The sequence below is a fragment of the Micrasema longulum genome, unplaced genomic scaffold (assembly GCF_059751315.1).
Source record: "Micrasema longulum isolate JH-2025_06_02 unplaced genomic scaffold, ASM5975131v1 h1tg001499l, whole genome shotgun sequence".
Lineage (NCBI taxonomy): Eukaryota > Metazoa > Arthropoda > Insecta > Trichoptera > Brachycentridae > Micrasema > Micrasema longulum.
The window spans coordinates 1-19823 of record NW_028278683.1 but is presented as its reverse complement, the minus strand read 5'-3'; the positions used below and the strand labels follow the sequence as shown (position 1 = coordinate 19823).

At 31.0% G+C, this 19823-nt stretch overlaps 1 protein-coding gene across 1 annotated transcript in view; it reads right to left on the bottom strand.

Annotated features, from left to right (window-relative positions):
• LOC148275154 (5-hydroxytryptamine receptor 5B) overlaps positions 1 to 5975 on the bottom strand; it is a gene marked incomplete at its 3' end in the record, with an annotated part of 75651 nt that extends 69676 nt beyond the window's left edge. The window contains exons 1-2 of the mRNA XM_088236090.1: positions 5937 to 5975; positions 5336 to 5452 (exon numbers count right to left, since the gene is read on the bottom strand). Coding sequence (XP_088092216.1) covers positions 5336 to 5452; positions 5937 to 5975 — 156 coding nt within the window. The remainder of the gene's footprint in view (positions 1 to 5335; positions 5453 to 5936) is intronic.
• Positions 5976 to 19823: the final 13848 nt, after the last annotated feature.

Below are 19823 nucleotides of genomic sequence, written 5' to 3'. Positions count from 1 at the left end.
ATAGAGCGGGCGAACTTTCCTTTTCGCGACGTGATTGGTCGGCTAACTCACACTAGCCATTGGCCGGCCGGTGAAAGCCGTGCATATTTTCTGTGTATAAATAGGCCACAAGGCCCCATAATAAATTAGTATCACTCAACTACTCGTGTTTGAATCATTTCTCCGCTCTACCCTCCTCCGATACCGACTACTATATAAAACCTTCGCCTGCCCTTTGGATTCGACTACTGGACTTCTCACTCTACGAGTCCTGACCTTAATTGTAATGTTATTTAAGTGTAATTATTACGCAACGCTATACTCGGAAAAGGAATGACGATGATGATAGTAAATAATAACAAACATCTGAAGTAAATTAACTGTAAAATATACACGAATAAAATTGCAAACAATATAGTATTTTGTATTCAAGCTACTAGCGGTCCTTTTTAGGTCTCCTAAGATTAACTACGCTTTATAATAAATTAACGAGCGACACATGCTTAATATGACACCATCACTATGCCTAAACTTTCCCGGGTCATATTTTACAAGTAAAACCGTGAAATTTTACGCGACGTTGAAGATGATTGATGTTCTATGGTTGTCCACAATGTTCTTTATTTCTCCGCCATATAAACTTCTCGGTTTAATCTTTTAGGGCTGCTGGTTATGATGAATTGCTACCCTTGTAAATGTTTAAATTAACCAGCGAGGGATGAATTGAAACCGAAATTTGGGAAATCGGAGCGGTGAAAGCAAATTAAAATATACATTTAACGGTAAAAGAAAGTGCGCTATCATGGCGGGTAAATGAGATATTGAAATAAATTTTATAATCGCTCTCTGCTTATTCCTAAGCAACACGTGATATTAGCAGTAACTAAGGAGAACATTAATGATGAAAAGGTAATCGCTATGAATAACAAATACAGTTCAGTGTTTTTTTCTTAAGAGGAATAATCCGCTTAGCCTCTTTTTAGGGTACGGTATGAGGTTATAAAAATTAATTATAACACCCAAACCAATGAGTAACTTCAGCCCTACGGGAAATTTGATACAAAAAATGTTTTGTTGTACGCGGTAAAAATTAGAGCATTTAATTGTAAGATTAAATTTCTTAAAAATGTACGAAAAAAATATAAATAAATATTTTAATAGAAACGCACTACTTTGAATGACGTCACCGGTTCATATAAACCATCCAATGATATAAGAGCTTTGAACGATATCCGGTTTGGTCACCGTAAACGAACCAATCGGAAGAACTGTCATAGAACAACCTCTGACGTCACACGCGGAGTTTTTTCAGAAATACAAAACTTTAATAAATCATAGCTCTGATAATACAACATATTAAAATAAAAATGATTTGGCCTAATTTAATATTATATTAACTAATAAAAAACGAAAAAAAAGACACTGAACTTCTTCATTGCGAACGAATATATTATTTTGATTTTTTTTCTCGAAGCTTGCGGGGATCAAACCTGCGACGGCAGTTTTACAGCTGTCCATCTAATTGACTGCGCCACAGTCCTGTCTGATACAAGTGAATGAAAAATAAAGTTGTGCAAAATCGATCAAGACTCCTGAAGGAGTGTTTTAGATGGTAACTCTCTGGTAGAAATTCAGCAGTCTCCGCGGTTGACGGATTCGCCCGGCATTTTTGATGGCTTGATTCCTGGCTATATCTACGTGAAATATTTGATTTATATGTGGTTTAACACTGCAATATTTCACTGCTCCCGATACTAAAATCGTATGACTGGAGTACATTGGTTTTGATGTAATTTCCTATATAACGTGCCGACAGTAGTAAAATGATTTTATAAAATCGCTTTAATTTGTCTACTTTTAAAAATGTCAAATGTTCTTGTAACTCGGCAATTTTCAAACTAACCCTGCTTGATTTTACTCCTTTTTACGAAATAAATCATGTTTTTGTGTAATCCTAATCATAAAAATGTACCTAGTTGTTAGATTTCCAATAAAATATTAATAAAACTTTTTTTTAAGTCAGGTGCGTGTGTTAAATTTAGCTCATATTAGAATCCGAATACGGAGTATTTTATGGTAATCAAGTGCCGCATAACTTTCCTCGGTCATAAATACTTGGAGAATATATTCTTGAATTTTGCCACTAACTTGTAAAGTGATTTACGAAACATCTGCTACTTGATGATACTACGGAGATTTATCCGAAGAAATTCCGCCTAATTTTCATGTAAAAAAGCCCGTAATGAAATATGATGCTCTTGAATATCCGTTTAAATATTTAAGAAGTAATGTCGAGACATTCTCAAGAAGTTTATGACAGAATGTTTCCTGGGAAGATGTTCGTCGTTCTTTGGGTAATTTACTGACACGGAGATAAAGCACAACCCTAAAAATGTTTAAAACGTCCCCAAAATGTGCCACGTGTGAAATCTTTTGATTTTTAAAGACATTTAACTTCTGATTTATTGGATAAAAAAAAAGAAAAAGATCACCTGCTTTAAAACTTCAGGTGTATTTACTGTCGCATGTGTGATTGATTCATATAAACAAAATAATAAATTTAATTGTCTTTAAATAGTTAACAATTGAATTAATATAGTTGATTCGATAAGTTGTAGTCCCGTGGATAGAATTGTGGACTCCAGACCAGAAGGTTTATGGTTTAAATCCCAATCTAACACAACTTGTTTCCCATTTTCTAACACGGTTATTAACGGCTCAAAAAAGATTACAACGCAATAAAAATATTTTAGTTAATTTAAAAACGCAAACATTTCTGTTTTTAAATAATAATAAAAAAGTTTAGAATAACATTTCACCGATTTAAACAAATTTGAAAAAGCGCATTGAAATTTAAAAAAAGGGCTAAATATACCCGAGTTGATAACATTTCAAATAGTATAGAGTTTCTGTATTAATATTTATTTTTTCAATGTTTTTATTATTTATTTGAATAACCAACAGCATTACAATATATAACAAACAAATGAGACAACTACTGGTTTTCATAAATAGCACCACAGTTAGTCAAAATATTTATTTATTTTAAACTTCAAGTACAAAGAATAAGTACTTTGGCAGACTTATTGCTAAAAACAATATCTTCCAGTCAACCATTCGTATTCTCAAACATAAAATAAATAGTAAATTTAATCCAAAATAAATAAAAACTACAAATTATTTGGAAATCAAACGCCGCACGTTATAATGATTATTCGTAAATAAATCTATGTTCAACGTAGAGGTAAATATATCACTAATGTTCAACGATTTTATTACATTAAAATAACTGAACGTTCAACATGAATATGAATTTTGCGATCATTTTTTTAAGTATTATGTTTATTATTTCGGATTTAAAGTTTATGTAATACCATAAATATTTAAAAAGTTTAGAAAATGTTTTTTTTGTTTTCTGAATTATTGACAAAAAACACCGCAATATATTATTAGAAACATTTCACAATAGGGAAATATCAACTTTATTTTTTTAACAATTTTAAATTATTGAAGGTCAAAATATATATTTTTTATACTTATTAGTGGCATAAAAAATATTTATAAATGTACAATTTTTAACTCCCGCGAAACCGGTTATTTGCATTGGCCACGTCCGTAATACGTCACGATTCGGTTAAATTTTGAACTTCGTTAGTGACTGTTTGAATTTAAATGGAAAATCGTCACGAATCTTGACGCCACAACTGTGAAGGCCAAACATGTCGCGTTTTTGAGAAGACATATATTTTAACAATTTTATTTTAAAAGTCATGTATGAAAACGTTTCTCCACAATATTTGTATTGATTTCATTTATACAATTATTTTTTTTTGATCCATTTCACTTTTTTTTTTCGGTTTTCGTTTTGTGACATTTCTTTATTACGCTTATGACACCCAAAACACACATTGGCGTTTTTTTTGTATGATTAAGACAATCTTTTCTCAAATTCTTTTCCGCCGATGACATAAAAAAATTATGATTTTTCTTCAGTATGAAGTCCGGTTTTTTAAACATTACTGTAATCAGATCACCTGGCATTTTGCGGCGCTAAAATATGTACATAAAAAGGGCTTCACAAAATGATGATTCCGCAAAAATAAAAAATAAAACTGTTGATATCTTGTTTGTGTTTCTAAGCAAAGGAGAGAACAGCACGCTCAACTTCATTTGTTCTGGAAAAACATACTTCACAAAATTGCGTCCAATGACAAATCCTTTTCATGGATGAGCTCAGTCAAGGAAAAACTAGAATTAAGTGGATCAATGAATTTGAAGAAAGTCCGAGATGCGAAGATTTACTGTAGTGTCGAGTAAAGAAAACGCAGAATCCAAACCAAATTTATCTTAGTTAAGGAAAAACTAAGCAGTAATGTACTGTGTGTCTTTCTTTTACTGATTTTTGTTTAAGGAAAACGTTTTGCTGGCAGTAAAGTTAAGGTAGTTTGTATTGAGTTACTTTTCTACCCTGAAGCTGCTTTGGCCAAGGGCTTTCAGTAATAAGTTTTCTAGTATTTTTTATCGAAAGCGAAATTTGTAAAGACTTTTTATGGAAAAAGCTTAATTATTTGTTTATCAGTTAATCTAATCTAACCAATGAATTCATTGTGCTTTCTCATCACATTTCACTGATTTTTTTAATGATAAATATGAATTGAACGTAGTTATGCAGAAAACAGCTAGCTATCGAAATGTGAAACTGAGATAATAGTACCTTTGTGAACATAGTGAATAAACAAATCTCTACAACAGTTGGAATAAGAATAACAGAAGGAATTTAAAATCGGGTTGTGGTCCTGTGGCTAGTGTCTCGGACTCACGGACCAAAGGTCCGTGGTTCTAATCCCACTCTACCCCAACTCGATTCTATTTTCTAATAGTGAGTTATTTAAAACTCGTTGAAAATGGCTCTCAAAATTAAATATTTGGGTAATTTTTAATTTTTGTGTTCTCACCGGGAATCGAACCCGGAACCTTCCGTGCGTGAGTCAAGCGTCTTGACCACTACACTACGGAGGCCGCCAATATTTGTGTGTCTGTGTATTCTATTACCTCTTTCATTATTCGCGCACTGCAGTTTCTGGATAAATGCACAATTAACATAGTTTGCCCTGAAGATGGTTCCTGCAAGGGTAGTTGAAACGTCAAAACGAATCTAACCTACACGTGATCACCCAAAAAAGACGATAAATATTGCTAACACTAACCATGAAAATCTACGTACCTATATCAGTCCGTAATGTTTAGAGAAGAACTGTTTGTTGCCTTTGTCTTATGTTGATAAAATTTTTTATCCTTCATTACGTCAGCCGAGTTTTTTTGTGGAGGTATAGAATGACAATAACTTGCCACTTACCTTTTTACTAGAATGTCTATGGTAGCGAGTCGGGTGGAGAAGACACACGTAGCGATCTATCGCCATACACACCAATATCACGGCGCTTTGCTGGCTCAGGGCACCCCGCAATAAAGCCTGAAACAAATTGTATTCACAAAATCAACAGATGCCACTTTTAAGTTTTGACACGCGCTTGTGAAATATTGTATTTAATAACTACATAAGTAAATATACGTTCCAAGTAAACAATATAGGATTTTTAATACAGATAAAACATATGTGTATTTAGTGATTACTTACACTAAGAACTTACACATAATAATCCTTAAGAAAAATTAAAACCCAGTAATTTTAAATGCATACATAATAGGTTCAAAAATTTACAATGAAGGCACTCCTTTCTCGAAACTGCAAATAAAGACTTGTGTCTTTATTCAGTTTTGTACATTCACTCCTTTACAATAAAACCTCTAAAATAACAAAACATGGAAACTTTGAAAGTTTTAATTGTACCCCTCACTGCAGTATTGTCAAATTATGATCAATCAAATAAACATGGTCAGTAGTCGTCTAATTCTTAATTTCCTATATGACAGCGAAGGAATAAAGTGTTAGTTACAAATTGAGACTGCGGCCGGCGCGGCCATTCGCTCCACATCCTGCTTCGAAAAGAAAAAAGAACGTAGTATTATAAACAATGACACGAAACTCAAATACATACTCGTATAGGAAACATTTAAAAATTCGCCCAACACAAGTTATCAAGACGCTACTAGCAAAGTCTTAACACAGGAAAAAGAGTACAAAGTTTCTATAATATTCACCCTTTTGTTTATTAATAAAACTGGCCTAGTCAGAATTCTTGTTTGTTGGCAAATCAATATTGATGTTTTTCGATAGACACAAATTCACAGTTTTAGTATTTAGTACACGTTTGATTCCCGTTTGACAGTATAAAGGTCAAGTCGCTCGAATGTCTGATGATAGATGGACAAAGCGTGTTCTCGAGTGGAGACCGAGGGATACAAGGCCCCAAGGACGCCCACAATGAGATAGTCGGATGATATTCGGAGGTTTGCCGGTAGACAATGGACAAGAACGGCGCAGAACCGGGAGGAGTGGAGGAGACAGGGAGAGGCTTGTGTCCTGCAGTGTACCAACATTGGCTGATTATGACGATGATGATATGGTACAAAGCATTAGCAATGTATTGTGAAAGTATGGAAGTATTTTGATATTATTAATATTTCTAGTAGCATATTTTCATGGACTGACTTGATCAATATGAAATCATCAATTTTTCTCAAAAAAATCTACAAACGAACACAATATCTTGTAGAACGGAAAATTTGCTTTCGAATGACGTACAATTTTTCTATTTTCTTTTTAAAATTTATTTTTAATTTGTTTATTTTTCTATACATATATTTACATGTAATTTTAATTACAAAAATACACTTTAAAAAAATACTCGTACATCTTAAAATTAAGCTTCAATATAAGTTGGAAAATATGCCCACAAAGACTTCAGTGTCTGAGCATGTGCCATTCTATTTTTAATTATTCATAAATTTATACCATATAAATATGGTACGAGTATGACATGACCATGAAAAGAAAAGAAAAACAAAATCAACATATGCTGATATTATGAAAACGGGATTTATTTGCAGTATGCATTTTTTGAATATTTTTTTTTCTATCTGTTCTTTCCATGCTAATCCAAGACCTCAAACCTACTTTAAATTGTACCAGTGATTTAATGTTTTGTAATTCCTAAGTTAGAAGATTGAAGGATCTTGGACCAACATGCAAGAAGTGCCTCTGTGCGAACTTAGTTCCGCATCCTGGAACTGACAGTACACTATCGGATCTATTGCTAATACGATTTAAATTATTACTAAATAATTCCCCATTTAAGTGAACATATTTCAGCCACTGGAATCAATATAATTTTCTAAAACTAAGGAGTCCATTCTGCTTTTAATTTTGGTGCTTAATTTAGTTTAAAAAAAAAAACGGACACAACTTGTTAACGCCAAATATATATATTTTTAAAATTTTTGAGGACAACGCAATATACGCTTCATATTAATGGGAGACCCGTCGCAGTAGATATTCACAGGTCGCAGTGACGTCAGGAGCTTGTTTAGCACTGACACTCACCTTTAAGAATAAAAATAAGAATAATCGGTCTATTTGTTATACGCCAATGAATAAATCTAATGAAAAACAAAGGAAAGTAGTTTTATATGATAACTCTTGAAATATATTAATAGAATCAACTCGAATTGTGTTTTCTCGAGATGAAATTGTTCGTATAAAATAAATGTGAATTTAACTTACCGAAGCATGCAGAACATTTTTTCAGTGATTGATTTGATGTAAGAACCACAAGTAAAAATAAGTAATTTTGGCTTGTTTGTGGCGTACTTCGACAGGTTTTTTCACTGTTTAGAAATGAATAATTGAATTTTAACAATGAAACACGAACGACTAAGTGTATTATGCAAGTTTTTATATTTCGAGGGTAGCGCATTGGCCTGAGTTTATTTAATAAAAAAAAAAACTGTTTTTAAAAATATCTGAAAGCGGTTGGTTTAAGTTAAAGAAACGTATTTCCAATATTTCAGAAATCGATTAACGCAATAACTTAACAGTTAGATAAATATCTTATAAGTAACGTTAAATCACATCATTATGAAACTAAATTCCAAAAACATAAATGAACTGAAAAATGTGTTTATTAAAACAAAGACAAAATAATTGATGTTACCAAAACAGGTAAAAAAAATAATCAAACCACTACGCCGTTTCCCCGTGGGGGTAGCCAAAGAGTATAGAACGTCGTGTAAATTTTATTTTGTGTATTTTTGTATATATTTCTTGGATTTGGTCTTTCATCATCATTCCCGTTTTCTGCATCCATCGAAATTCACACCTTTAATCTTCAAGCCGTTTATTTGCCGTACATTCGTTCTACATGTCAAAATCAACGCAGAATTCAGATAACAGGTCGTAAGACTTATACATGCGGAGACTTCTACATTCACATCCCAAAAAGCTTTTCCATCTCTGTTAAAATGTCTGTCATTACTATGAACTGTATAATGGGCAGAGCACCGTACTTGTTTACAAAAAAATTAATTCAATTAAAATAGTTTTAATATTTTATTATTAATAATTACAAATCTAAATAGTAGACTGACTCTACAACTTTAACCATTTTTTTCCCATACATATATTTACATAGAATTTTAATTACAAAAATACATCTTAAAATTAAGCTTTAACGTAAATTGGAAAAAATGCTCACAAAGACAGAATGTCTGTCATTTTTATGAGCTGTATAATAGGCTGAGCACCATACTTGTCTACAAAAAGAAAATATTCAATTAAAATATTTTTAATAGATTATTATTAATAATTACAAATCAAAAAAGTAGACTTACTTAAGAGAACCGCAAGCTGACTATGCTCTAAGACCCATTTCGTCTGCTCTAAGGTCTGAGAGGTTATTAGGACAATTAGGGTATTTGCACAGGATTGTTGCCTACTGTTGGTATAAAGAAAATTAGGGTTTTTGTGAGGGATCAGTGTTATGACGAGAGTTAATTTTGCCTGAGTTCGATAGGGATCATGTTAGGACTGTATTAGGACTTTGCCGGCAGTGTCTTGATAATTTAATGTACTTATGTGCTTTGGAATGCGTATTGTTTCTCTTCTGTTGCTTGAGTGCATGTTGTATCGGACAAATACTGTTTATGTATCCTATATGAAGTAGGCTTTTGTGTCATTGTTTTTTTTGTTTATATTACTATTAACATATTACAACAGAGATGAAGAACATTTAAGAGAAGGTAATATAGAAGTCTAGGCATCTACGGGGCTTATGACCTGTCAATGGCTGGTTTAAGTAGCCACTTGTTGATAAATCCACCTGGTCCATGAAGAAGTATAGAAATTGAAAAAATAACATTTTCAGGCGTTGCCTAGTATGTAGGTGAAATAATTCAATTATATGAATTTCACCCGCATAAATAAAGGTTTTAGCTCTTTAACTTCACAAACATCAACAGATGAAAGAATTGAAGGAATATAGATGTTCAAATATGGTCAGAATGGTGAATATTACGCAACGTGTAAAGTGTCCACTTAAACCGTTGACAGGTCATAAGCCCTGAAGATGCCTAGACTTCTGTGTTACCTTCTCTTTAATGTTCTTCATCTCTGTTGTAAAATGTTAATATAAACAGCTTCCCAGGGAGTTGAATCCAGTCCTTGTATACAAAAATTTAGACAAACTCAAAAAATTGTTTATATTACTATGTTTTTTTTCCTTTCCGAAGTGGGATCTGGAGCGTGCGGCCGCGGTCTCAATTTGAAACTAACACTGTATTCCTTCACTGTCATGCTGGAAAATTAGAAAAAGGTGATTTTACTGACGATGTGTATTTTATTGATTACAAATCGACAATACTGTAGTCAGGGGTAAAACAAAAGGTTTTAGAATTTCTATGTTTTGTTCTTTTCGCGGTTTGATTGTAAAGAAGTATTCAATTTTCGCTTAGTTAGTTTTTTAAATTTATTATTTTGATTCCAGTAAAATGGCGACATAGTGCAGGGCCAATTTTACCATATAAACATAAACATAAACACAACCATAAACATAAATATAAACATAAAACAAAATTTTATATTTGCAGCACTTATGGTGGTCTTATCATATCCCGCCATCGCTCGAACAACGGTGAATGGATCCACCCTGTGCCTAAGCAGTCAAAATAATTGTCTGTTTAATTATTATACGTGACCTTTAATTTATTCCACGCTGCTTGGGTATAATTGTTTCATAGTTCCGCTGTATACATGGACGTCAAACACAAAGTAAAGATAATTTTCTTCACTTCGTTACTGCACTGAAAGAAGCCTCTTGCTAGCATAGAGGCCCTGACATTGATGGCTCTTCTCTGTCTCTCTATGTCCTGATCATCTTTACAATCATCAGTCAGTATGCGCTCTAGATACTTGACTTTTGCAGTTACCGTTAAACTGTTGTTGTCTAGGAATACAGATGGTGATGGGTGCACGAATTCAGAAAATGACGTCTCGTGTTTAAATATAAGTACGCCAGATTTTTTGGCATTGTATTGTGGTCAATTGCATATTTTTCGCAAATATTAAGCAACAACCTCACACTTTTAATAGATGGTGTCAATAATACCATATCATCTGCATAACTAATATTGTTAGCGCAGACGCCGTTAACATGACATCCGACTTTGGTTGAATTAAGGAGCACGGTAAAATCATCCACATATATATATAAAAGTGCCGAAGACAGACAGCCTCCTTGTCGGACTCCACATTTCAAATATAAAGACGAAGATGTAGCATCTCCCTATTTAACAATATTTTCCTGTTGTGTGTGCCAGGCTGCCAGAGTATTAATAATACAAGATGGAATTCCTTTCTTCTCCATTTTATTCCATAATATTTTATGATTGACGCGGTCAAACGCTTTACTCAAATCCAGAAAGCACGCGTATGTATCTGTTTTCTTGTTTTAAAAAAACAAGATGTTAGATAGTGAATTTGAAAAACCAAAGAAATACACAAGTCTGTGTAAACAATTTCAAGAAAGGGGTAGGCGCTTTCATTGTAATCATTTAACCATTTTTGAAATTATTGAAACTATAAAAAACTAAAATTTCTAATGTTATGACGTGTAGTTTATTTCAGAGATACTTTTAGTATCCAAAATAAAGTAAGTAAAAAAATCTTTATCCATATATTTCATATTATGTTTATGATTTATTTAACTTTTAAACATTAATCAATTGATTTTTTTCAAAACAAAAAAAAATAAGCTTGGAAAATACAAAGATTCTACGGTAGAGTAGGTACGTTTGTTACTATTGTTATAGAAACAAACTTTTCAAGAATAATAAGAAGGTAGTTCCCAAGGGATGCCTTCAAGGGTCAGTTTCTAGGTCTTCAGAGGGTTGCAGAAGCTGCAAGTAAAAATACGCATATTGACAAGGGTTGTTGAATCTATAAGGACAAGCAAATAAATAACCAATGAACCAGAAAATGTGATTATCCAAATCTCATAGTAAGTGAAAGAAAGCCTGGTTTCCATTTACAAAAAAAGTTTGCAAAAATTGAAAGCTTTCGTAATGCTAAATTTAACTTTTCTGATGAATTTTCATACCCCTATCTGCACCCTAGGGTGCATAAGGCACTCCATTGAAACACCAAATGCAGCATAATTTGGTATTTTGTTAGATGAAGATAAGATGATTAGTCTTATGCTTCAGGTACCAGTATAGGGACAGTGAAATGTGGCAATGTACACACCTTTTCGGGTAGACCTTGCCAGGAATCAAACTCGGGACCCGTTACAAGGTTAGTAAACGCGCTACACGTACTGTGTTACGAAGCAAATTAATACCAAGTGGGTTTTCTTTTCAGAATTATACCTGACAGTGAATTTACTCAAAATTGTAAAATAATGATTTATATTTATTATTTTATTTTATATTTATTTTTCGCCTATTTTCAGGAAAAAAATCCTGCAAAGGAAATTAGAGTGAAAGTTATTCGGCCTCATGATATACTGGTGACTGCGTTTGTTTGCAATTGAATAAATCAAAATAACAAAAACGAAATGTGTGAATCATATAAAAATAAATCCACCCTATGTAATTTTATCGTACCGCGGTACGGCACACGGCGTGCTGTGAAGATTTTTACTATTGTATGAAATCGCTAAAGGCTAAATGGTGCAGAGGTAATTTCATAATATAAACAAAACTAAACATAACTTAGACGAAAAATAAATTATGACCTAAAAACACAACAATTATTTTCACACACATAGAAATTACTTATATAAAAATAAAAAAAAATAGTTAGTTAATAGTTATAAAGTTAATTTAAAGAATTTGATCAAATTAATGAAAAAAAGTCATAAAAGAAAAAATAATGGGTTATTATTTTTAAGTTTTTTATTTAGAAAAAAAAAATTAAAAAATATTTTCCTTCCAATTTTTTTTTTGCTTATTGCTCAGCACAACTCATCACATGACTTTAAAGTGGGACTTATACCTCAAAAATTGTGTAATAGACAACCTGTAAGTAAATAAATAAATAATATAAAAATGTACAGATGCTTTTTGTCTTCTTAAAGTGTACGCATTTTTGTTTCTAAACTAGGGTTCATAGATAGATGTCTACATTAATTCTACAAACTAACGTTATGATAATATTGCTACATCATTCGGCCTGTAGTAAATATTTGGAGTAAACCGTTATCCTTGAACTTTTGGCAATTGTCCATTTTGGCTGTCATACAATAAGTAACGCTGGTTTTTATTTACTAAATAACCTTAAAAATTTATTCAAGCGAAACAAAATTTATGTTTGTGCATGGTTTAGTGATTTTTATACTCAATATATTTACTGGAATAGAATCACTAAAATTAAAAACCGTTTTCTATTAAAAGAAAAAAAATGTGAAATCAGAATTTTATTAAGATATTAGGAAGCATATACCATAAATTGATTTAATTATTACAACAGTATATTTATTACACAAACTAGTAACATATCCCGAATTCCACAAGACCAAAAGCTTTGTTTTGAGTTCCCAATGAAAAGTGGAAGCATACGTATTATTGAAAAATAATATCTTTAACGTAAATAACATTCCAGATTACTATCTTAACTATATGTTGCAAGATGTGTGCATTATATTATGATGATTAATAATATAATATATTATTAACGTCTCACAACAGTTTCCTGCAAGGTCTCTTCTCCTAGAAAAATTCCAAATTTGAATATTTCCTCCGAAGATTGCAGAACTTAAATTGTTTTAAATTATGATTTCTTGGTCATTTATTGTAACAGTACTTTATTATGTTTAATGAAATAACTGTACCATGAAATTTCTATTAAATGTACGAAAATACTGTTAAAATAAAAAGGCATTTCAAGCACCCGTATTTGCCAATCATTAACGATTCTTTTGGTAGCAAAGAAGTTAAAAACCATCAGATTTTGTAAAGTAACAAACAGGAAAACATTACGGTTAAGGAAATCTATACTCAACCCGTTCGACTGAATTGTATGAAAAAACGCGACGGTTAAAATTATACACAACATGCATTGGGAAACATTTAAAACGATGACGTAACAGTAAGCGAAAATTGTGACTTACATGTTATGTAAATATAATACCGGACAAAAGAGCAAAGACAAATGAAGGGCAGTTAAAAATACTTTACACTATACAATGGACCTTAACACTGCACTGTGAATTATCGACTGGTTGATAAATTATATAGGGGACAAATTTAAAATCAAAATTAAAAGCCGGATGATGATTTAACTTACCAGACGAGGCATTTTATTTAGCGGGATTTTAGAATTACAAATACATACAAAAAATACATAAATTTTAGAGAAATCAAAATGGTGTTTAAATAACACGAAAATTTATTGAATCAAATAAATTTGATAAATAGTTGATTAATAATAATTGATAAAATGTATTTTGGTATATAAAATGTCAAACATTAATTAATAATAAAGATCAGGTCGATAAATTTGAAAAAAGCGGAATATATGAATGTTTAACATGTACTTGTCCTGGTTCATATATAGGACAATTAAATTAAATATAGATTGAAAGAACATTTAGCTTCTCATAGATTCAATAACGATATATCAAACTATGCATAAAATTTCAAAGAATTTAAACATAATGTTGATGAATCTAAAAGCACAAAAATTTCTAATGTTGGACATAAAGGTCAAAAGTTAGATAGATTAGAAATTTTAAAAATAAATAGGATAAAAAAATAATAGTAATAGCGATAGAATTTTAATAAAACAGCAGATAGAATTCAAAAACTCACTCTTTTTAGTCCCCTTAGTTGTACCCTGTACATTGTAATAAAACAATAAATGTTTTTCATAGAATATAATCCTCTCTTGAAGTACACCGCCAACACATGTTTCAATCATTTGTCTCACTCTGTTCTATTGAAATATTGCGTATTGCATCTTTTTAACTTATTTTTAAATGTGCCTACACTTAAGATAATATTTAGTTTTATATCAATTATCCTTACACCGTATAATATTCTGAAGTCTGAAGATGCCCATTAGAGGATGAAAACGCTAATTGGTCAAATAAATAAGTGGAAGTGTACCGAGTATTTTTTAAATAATTACTTATATGTAAATATAAGTTATTACATCATATAAAATGTCATTAACAGTGTATAAAATCCATGTTTGTGTAAATCAAGTAATTATGCAAAAAAAATCTCCTCGTACTTAAATATATTCAATTTGATTATTGCATTAGAATCTGGAAAGATGATCTCCTGCATTATTGTTTATATTATTTGTTTAACTGTTTGTTTCCTAATTAATAAAAATAATGTTATGTGTAAATGATTGTACATATTAGCGGGCGTAATGAAATTTAATTTGTAACAAAATACTGTCAGACGCCAGGATGGATGCGAAAATTGCCGATATTATGAAAAGAACAATGTATTATATTATATTTATAGCTTTCTATGGCCCATAGAGAGCATCAGCTGTATTTTATTACGTGAAATACACCAGAAAAAAAAACTTACACTCTTAAGTTGTACCCAATACATACATATCAACGTTTGTGTCTATTACTTTTTGGGTCTTACTTATAAACCTAGTATAAAGTTACGCCTAGGCATAGGGGTAGAATAAATATACCTTAAGGGTGGTATCTCCATCCGTATTCTACCACTACGCTTAGGCGTAACTTTATACCAATTTCACGAGTAAAGACTTTTTCAATTATTTTTTTATTATTAAATTTCATAAAGTGTACATATTTTTGTAAAATTTTAAACAAATCTACTTTTACACATCTAGTAAATGTTATCTCTGTAACTCTCTAAAAAAAAAAGACTAACTCTTATGCCCTGAGAGTGACTTACACTGTTTTAGTTGTTTATTTATAGTAGTTTATATAATTATAAACACGAATACATGAGAAAAAAAATAAAAACATAGGATATATAAAACAATAAAATAAAATAATAATACATTCATACTAATTAAAATTTAATGTTGTTTTTACACGTGCTCAAAAAAATTCTTTAGATTAACTTTAAATTTATTTATTGATGTATTTTTTTTTATAGTTTTTAATTCATTGGGAAGATCTTTAATTTTTTTTACACCTTTAAAGACAAAGCATTTTGACCATGACTTGTATGAAATTTTGTAATTTTAATATTATGTTGGTATCTGAGTGACTTATTCATCTCCAATTCTTTTATTTTTTTGCTTTATAAATTTGCATGATAAAATTTATTTTATAAAGAGTTATTTTTTTAGCTCATGTTTATATTTTATTTATTGTTTACAGTATTTCACATGAAGTTAAGTATATATTGTGCATTAGTATTAAAGCATGAAAGTGAATTTTGAGTTAATTTAAAGCCGAAACTAGGCCAGAAGTCGAAATTCGGTTTCGGTTGAAAATCTAGTTTCGGTCAATCATTTCTTATCTAGTACTCGTTTATGCTGTATATGCTATATTTATCTAGCAGATAGAAAAAAATACTTAAAAAACAAAACCTTTTGCATTGACTAACAAACTTTAGTTTGAAATATAAATAAAACGTTGAAAAAAAAAAACTTTTTCCGGTCATTTTATCTTCCGAAAATGAAGGTTCATAACTCATAACTTTAATGTTAGGTGATGAGGTCATCACCTAACATTAAAGTTATATAGAATTCAACTAACCTAAGGCTTTTAAACACACTCTCAGTACAGTTAATTTTTTTGTTGAAGTTTGGGTATTTTGTCCATAATAAGTTTAAGTTAGTAACTTTACTTTGGATGTTTTAGTAGTAAGAAATTAATTCTATACGTCTCGAGCCTACCGGATCAATTTTCCAAAACTTGTTAAACTAATGATGTTACTGTAAGTAAAACACACAAGTTAATACCATCATGAAGAAATATGTTTAAGTTAGTAGTTTTGATATTTGACACGAATGGAGCACAGATTTTGATCAAAATTAATGATTTTATTACAAAAACAGTAAATTTGAGATCGCTTTAGTCTTCATTTAATATATTGTGCACTTGTTTTTTTATACTGCTTCTTAAACAAATACGCCTTTAATATTATATTCCAGAATTTATGTAAATAAGTAGACATATTTTCAATAATGTAATTGGGCATTTAATTCCGTACTAGTGCAATTAATTTCATATTTAAAATTCTGAATGTGGTTATTCTAAAACAGATATATCTGGAAGTATTTTTTTATGTGCAATACTGCTGATCTTGTAGAATATGATGTTTGCAGAACCGGGTTGTAGTCCCGTGGCTAGTGTTGCGGATTCACGAGCCAGAGGTTCGAACCCCAATCTGCCTAACTTGATTTCCATTTTCTAATAGTGAATTATTTACACCTCGTTAAAAATGGCCGCAAAAATTGTAATTTTTGGGTAAATTATAAGAACGCTAATATTTCTTTCTTTAAAAAATGCATTGCATTCAATATAAAATGCTGAGTGGCTTCTTGCGTCGATGTTCGTTATTTCAGATAAAATTATTTGGCGCATGTGTGAGTCATCGTTCAATGGATCGTTCATTTGACCTCCACAGTGAAAAAACTCGCCACCAGATGAAAACACTTTAAATAATTTTTTTCCAACGTTTATGAAGTCTTTTTGTCAGCTGTGCTTCTCATCCATGCAACAAGTCACATAATTCGCTTGCTGAATACGGTTCCTGTGGATAATATGCATTTAGCAGCTATCTGCTTTCCATTCATTAACATCTAACTTATATTTACAGTCTGCATTAAGCAATAGGTTTAAACAGTCCGTAAAGTAATGCAGACTGCAATTTAAAAATAAATAAATCTTATCAAAATTTAACCTTTACAAACTGTTATCTGCTTCTTTTTATATATATATTTTCCTCTGTACTTGTGATGTCACCGTACTCCTCCTAAACGGCTTAACCAATTTAAGTGTGGTTTAAGAGAAATATAGATTTTGCGCTGTGCGTGTTTGTAGGTATTAAAATCATCAATCTAATGTGTCAAAAAGAAGTAAAGAGCATTAATGTCTGATTCATCAATCTACCAGGGTTGCATTTGAGGAGAATGCATTGACAAAAAATGGAAAGTTTTTTTGTGTATAAAAAAAGTTTGTTTTGAATGTTTACAAACAGCATTTGTTTTTTGTGGATCTCAATCAGATTCTTTCCTTAAATTCCTTATAATTTCTATTCATTTATTTCTTTTACTGGATTTTTGGTAATACTAAAAAAATATCAAATTCAATACATTTTAAAAATCGTATACCCACATAAGTACACCCTTCTGTTGGTGAGAAGACCGGAGTTTGACGTTTGCAAAAAGAATGCAAGAAATATTGAAAAAAAAAAAAAATGATTTAGAATTCAATCACAAACAAGTACCTAGGTACCTACTTATCAATGAAAGTATTTTTCCAAGGCAAACCAATGTTAGGACGTTAGTATTTTTATTTACCTCTTGTGTGTAAAATTATTAAAATAATATATTATTTTGGCTTTATGTTATAAACATTGTACCCCTTGATAACTTTAAGCTTCATATGAGGCGCATGTACATTTAAAAACTGTGAAATAAATATTTTTGGAATATAAGTTTTGAAAAATCCAATCCATTTTACTATGAAAAGTATGCCTATTTTTTTTATTTAATTGTATTTTATAATTTGTGTACGAGAGGGATAAAATTATCCAGAGAAAATCGCTATGAGGCGTTTGTCGACTATTTGCCGCAAAACACGTTATCAGAGGAATTCTACAAAAAGCCGTCGGGCATGGAAAGATTTTTGTCGATAAAAAGATCGTTATGTTCAAATCTCCCCCAAAACATTGCATTAGATGGAGTATTATCATTATGGATGGAATTTCGGCTATTTGAGAGCTCAAAGTTTACCCTCGATAAAGTCCATCCTTTTGATAAACCGTCGATTGAGATTTTCGGAATGTATTCTTTACAACTGAAAACTATCAAGCACCCAAATCGAGGAATCAATGTATTTTTTCCATTTATGTTTGTGCGTAATAAATATTTATTATTATGTCGAATATTACCCAGTGAGAAAAAGGTATTTTTTAAATATTTTTAGGCTGTAAATTTAATGTGTTCATGACGAGAGCAAAACATTAATATTTACATCAATAACAAGTAGTTTATGTTCTTTTTTCAAATAAGTAAGCCAAATATGTTCACATTATATGTTTTGTAAAAGGCAACTTTGCCGTATATGTTAGTAAAATTGAGTTTTTTCTACTGACATTTATTGGTGGAACTGCGTTTTAATTATAATAATAAAAATACTTTAAAGTTTTTTTCCACTTTTATTTATAATTATTTTATATTTTTTTTACCAGTGACCGGATTTCGTCGTGACCGACATCGTCAGACTGGTCGATGTCGATGTCGGTCACGACGAAACCCGATCACTGGTAAAAAAAAATTAAAATAATTATAAATAAAAGTGGAATAAAACTATAAAGTATTTTAATTATTAAAATTGGTAAAATTAATTGAATTAAGCATCCTATAGATCATGGTATAGGAGGCTAAAGTTTTAATCATTACCTGCTTTTATATTTTTAGTGGCCGTCTATTGATACTGAAAGAAGTAATAATTTAAATATATAACAATATAAATTCAATATTATTAAGCCGGGTTGTGGTCTCGTGGTAGTATTGTGGACTCACGGGCCAAAAGTCCGAGGTTCAAATTCCACTCTACCACAACTCGATTTCCATTTTTCCAGCACAAGTTATTTACAACTTTTAGGAAATGGTCTGAAAATTGAAATATTTGAGTTAACATTAAGAACACAAGTATTTCTAAACAGACATAAAAGTATATATATATAAAAATATCAATTAATTTTAACAGCAATTAATGATGTCTTAACACAAGAACACAAGCATAAAAATAGTGTGTCAATAAATAAAAGCAAGAAATATGCTTAATATCTTCATAATTCGTAAATATGGCCTCTGTGGTGTAGTGGTCAAGACGCTTGACTCACAGACGGAAGGTTCCGGTTCGATTCCCGGTGAGAACACAAAAATTAAATGTGATTTTTCTCAAGCCTGGGTGTTTTGTGATGTAATTCACCGCTGTAATTGGGCCTCCTGGCCTGTTGTGGTGCAAAAATAAAATAAAATAATCAAAATAAAATATCGCTCTCGTTTGAAACATTACTATTTTGCAGCAGGTTTACTAATAGCTATAAGCAGCTATGTGTCATAATTTGGCTCATAGCTGCTTATAGCTATTCGTAAACCTGCTGCCAAATAGTCATCTGTCAAACGAGAGCGATATTTTATTTTGATTGCATTAATTGTAGAAAATGTAGGCTCGCAAAGGAAAGTGGATAAAATAGCGGGCGGCAACTGA